This window comes from Trachymyrmex septentrionalis, unplaced genomic scaffold (assembly GCF_001594115.1).
Source record: "Trachymyrmex septentrionalis isolate Tsep2-gDNA-1 unplaced genomic scaffold, Tsep1.0 scaffold98, whole genome shotgun sequence".
NCBI classification, from domain to species: domain Eukaryota; kingdom Metazoa; phylum Arthropoda; class Insecta; order Hymenoptera; family Formicidae; genus Trachymyrmex; species Trachymyrmex septentrionalis.
The window spans coordinates 252,056-256,998 of record NW_017306171.1 but is presented as its reverse complement, the minus strand read 5'-3'; the positions used below and the strand labels follow the sequence as shown (position 1 = coordinate 256,998).

General features: G+C 36.9%; 1 protein-coding gene across 1 annotated transcript in view; it reads left to right on the top strand.

Moving 5' to 3' along the window:
* The first annotated feature begins 1,016 nt into the window (after window positions 1-1,016).
* LOC108756347 (glutamic acid-rich protein-like) overlaps window positions 1,017-4,943 on the top strand; it is a 13,258-nt gene continuing 9,331 nt past the window's right edge. The window contains exon 1 of the mRNA XM_018500091.1: window positions 1,017-1,134. Coding sequence (XP_018355593.1) covers window positions 1,017-1,134 — 118 coding nt within the window. The remainder of the gene's footprint in view (window positions 1,135-4,943) is intronic.

Below are 4,943 nucleotides of genomic sequence, written 5' to 3'. Positions count from 1 at the left end.
CTGAACGAAATGAAGCGTACGCAAAGAGATAACACATTTTTTACAAGGCCGGTGACATCATAGCTCGATAACATTCGTTCATCTAGCTGCATCAAAAAGACGAAGAAGCTCAGCGTGTCGAACATTATATTTTTAGTTTTTGGGATTCGCGGTACACAACATTTGAGATGACTGATATCCTAAACATTAAAGACGAGCCGATCTTCGGCGATCGCATCATCAAGATTGAAACTTGCATAACCCGTTCTCCAATACAACATTCAGGTACAACAACGAGATAAGAATATCCATACAGCAACAAGATCTACACACTGCCGTACGAAAGCTTTCTGTACGTCGAGGGAAAACTGACGAAGAACAAAGTGGTCCAGGGTGCTAACGTGGCATTAGGAAATAATTGCGTCGTATTGATATTCGATGAGATTCGATATGAGCAAAATTACCTAAGTGCATCTCCGACACAGTATAAAATCTACAATACGCAGCAATCGACCGCAGTCTTCTCGACAACATGCTGTGCCAACGACATGGAATCTTTAACTAATCTGTATGTTGCTAATACTATGCGATGTAGACAACATATTAAGAATTGTACGTTACAAAATGTATTGAAAATATATAACTAGTAGTTGCAAAAGGATTTTTTAAATAAAAATACGTTAATGTGTTTCTTTTTTCCTTCCTTTATCATATATGTACTTGTATGTATGAACGTATGTATAAACATACGAAAGTACATGTATAAATGTATATGTATGAACGTATATGTATGAATGTATATGTATGAACATATATGTATGAATATATATGTATGAACATATATGTATGCACATATATGTATGTATGTATGTATGTATGTATGTATGTATGTATGTATGTATGTATGTATTCGAAAACATCGACGCTTCTGTTAAACGCGTCGCGACATGTCCGATCTGACAGTACATATATGCAATATAGATAGTGTATAAGGCTTTTTTCATTCAATCGTAAGCTTCAGTTACGAGCGTTAAGACATGAACCGAGTAAAAGAATATAGACGCCGAAAATCGATCGAGCGAAAGGAGTACCTTATTGCCAAGTCCGCCAAGTCCACCGCATCGAAGGAAAAAGCCAGATATTGGGAATGTCCTAGTAAAAAAGCATCAAAGTTGTCAACGTGCTCATCATCAACGTCATCAGTGCCATCAAAATATAAACTATAAAGTATAAACATTAATAAACTCGCGAACAAAGAAATACGTAGAAAAAAACGCGATAAAATGAGTCACATCGTTCGCAATTCTTGGAAAGATTGAAGGGGTTACCTCTTCTTCAATTCTAGAAGTTTTACCATATACATCGCAATTTACGCGGATGCAATCAGTCTTGCAATATCCGCTTGTACAAACCATTGAAAATGTACTTCGCTAAAGACAGCAATGCATCGTACGAAATGAAACAGGACTGCAGTAATATGTAAGTTTCAACGTTCTATACACAAAAGAAACGTTTTTTAACATAATGTATGTACACAGCACGGAGCATCGCACAGTGTGTTTTTGAGCAGACATTACGATCTGACGGCTACGGGCTACAAGTATTTGGAAATTGGAATTAATGTTGGTCCACCGAGTTATGTGGAGATCGCCCTGGGAGATCATCGCAGACCGAACTGTTGCTGTTTCTCGAAACATGGAAGGGCTTCTACGAGCAGCAATATTTACAAGATGCTACGAAATGAATACAAAGACAATTTTATAAGCATTGGAACGCTAACCATCAGAGTTTGCTGAACGATGTTACGCTTGTATGTAGGCTGTTGGAAAAGTTTCTGCAATCTAGTACTTCTAGTGGCACCAATGTTCTGCTACTATCATATCCGTAAAATTAGACGTTTTTAATCTATAATTCAATTGACAATTTGTACCCAAGCCAACTAGTTTTGTTTGCATAGTATTTTAAAAGAAATTATTTTGTAAGAAAATGGAAATTTCATTTGAAAATTTTCGGGCAATGATTTTTTACGATTACAAATGTAATCTAACTTTGAAACAATGCATCGATCGACTTCATTTAGCTTTTGGGGATGAAGCACCATCCAATAGGACTGTTTATAATTGGTTTGCTGAACACCAGCGTAGACGTACCTTTCTTAGTGATAAATTGATTCTTAGTGAAGGTCGTCCATCCACGTCCGTTGTTGCCATTAATGTTGATGCTGTGAGTGAAATGATTGAGCGAGACCGGCATATAACATACCGCGAGATTCAGGCATCCTTAGGCATTGACATGAAAGCAATACATACGATTTTGCATGATCATTTGAGCGTACGGAAGCTTTGCAGTCGTTGGATCCCACACAATTTGATCGAAGTTCAAAAACAGGCTCGTGTTAAATGGAGTAAAGAAATGCTCAAGAAATTCAACCGAGGTCAGTCAAATTTGGTCTACAACATCATTACTGGGGACGAAACATGGATTTATTCGTATGAGCCCGAAAGTAAACAACAATCCACTGTTTGGGTATTTCAAAATGAACCGAAACCAATAAAAGTTGTTTGTTTACGCAGTGCTGCCAAGCAAATGATTGCTTGTTTCTTCGGTTATACTGGACATGTGACAATCGTGGCTTTAGAAGATTGAAGGACTGTAAATACTGATTGGTATACAACAATTTGTTTGCCAAAAGTCATGAATGAATTGCGTAGAACAAACCGAAATCGTCGCATCATCCTTTATCATGACAACGCCAGCTGTCATACAGCACGTCAAACCGTTGATTTTTTATCCAGTAATAATATCGAATTGATGATTCATTGTCCGTATTCACCTGATTTATCACCTAATGACTTTTTTTTGTTCCCAAACATTAAAACTAAGATACGTGGTGAGCGATTTGAGTCGCCTGAAGCAGCTGTTGAAACATTTCGTACACTGATTTCTGAGGTTACAGCCTTAGAGTGGAAAAAATGCTTCGAAAATTGGTTCGAGCGTATGCAAAAATGTATCGATCTTAAAGGCAAATACTTCGAAAAACAATAAAGCCATTTACCGAATTTTACATGTTTTTTTTCATATTATTTTTTCATACAGAAACTTTTCCAGCAGCCTACGTACATCTCGATTTTTCGTCCGTACGCATTACAATGGAAACGACGCTATGACGTATGTTTGCGTTTGACGGATGTATCGATGTAACGTTCTAACGATTAGACCGACTTATCGATACGGTCGATGTCAAGTATACGCGATTCTCCAATATTGCGTCCGAAGACGCAATAAGCGACATCTTTATCAAGCATCAGCTCGTTGATTGCAAAATTTTATTTTTTATTGGTTTTAGTTTTTAATACGTATAAAAAAGAAACGATGTAATAATGTGTGAATAAAAAATTTTTCATTCACCTCACTCATATAAGTACTTTCTTTGCTTCTCATCCGACCTATCCTATGCCATATGTACCTATCCGTTGTAAGAAAAAAAAAATAACAAATATGGAAATAAACGCGCGCAATTCGGAGGTTAAAATTGATCTTCTCATTTTATACCATTTACTTGGTCGCGTGATATTTGTATCACATTACATTGATGATGATGTCCGCTCGAACATGTGGCGGCGGGGTGTGGGGTGGCGGCGATAACGGTTCCTAATGATACGTGACGTCACAACATGGCGGCATGTATCATTGATATCGGTACACACCGATAGCGCCGGGATCTTCCCGCTCTTCCCCTTCCCTTCCACCGCGCCTTCCTCTTCCCGTGCTCACGATTATCACCCGCGCTCCGCGGCTTCCTCTAGCCTCATGGGTTAGAACCCGCCTAGTATACCTACTGCTTTTCGTATTTTTCACCGTCACTGCCCGCCGCCCTTCCCAAAAATGCATCGGTAACAAAGACTTGCACCTACCGCATACTTACTATCTCTCTTCCTCTTATGTGTCGTTATCTTTCCCACCGCGTTGTTACTCTCGTTGAATCTTCTTCTCGCACGCAAAAATATTTTATTATGCGTTTTTTTATTTAAAGATTTAAATAGAGCGAACGCTTAATTCAAGCGTGACAGGACCATTGAGCGCAAAGATGCTGACAACGCGCATAATATGACAGCGTTGCAATAATTAGAAAGGAATGAATAATGTCATACACCAAGATATATAGTTTAAATATAGTTTTTTATTATATTATATATTGTAATATAACGTTATATAATATAATACAGTTTTACAATATACAGTTCTTACAATATTTATAAGCAGGAACTTTAATTTAATTTAATTAATTTTGAATCGAATTTTAAGCACCTACTTCTGATTAGCAAGAAAATGTACATTTACTTTTCACACTGTTTACAATATTATCTAAAGCATAAACTATTAACTCACACTCTATATTTGATCTTTTATTATAAATTTCGCGCAAGAAATCTATACACGCACATTTATCGACGATACAATTTTCACTTAAAAGTTACAAAATATTTGACTCTTACTTTGCCCGATATTTATTTTTATTTATTTTGTTTAGAAAGAGTCCTTTGTTTTGTTATTTAATTTAAACTTTTCATTGACGATATGCGTATACTGGCTCAGAGTATACGGTCTCGACGCAATGTTCGAGTTTGTACATGAAGAACACGGTTGACAATTTCATATACAGACATGTATCGCTTAAATGTGGTTAATTTAATCACATTTACATGACGCATTTTTACGACTTCTATTACAAGATTTTGGACCGATAATGAGATGAAGGTACGATTGATTGCGCGAACTGCCCAATATCCACGCGATGAAAATCACATTGCACAAGGCAAGATTATGTTGTAATCTTTTTTTGGTTGTCGCCAATTGCAATTTCCACAAAAGACACAGGTTCCACGACGATTCCGACATCTAGGTATTTGTAAGATGTAGAAGTTAGTGTAAATCATTTTCCCTATATACGAGGTGTATAACGG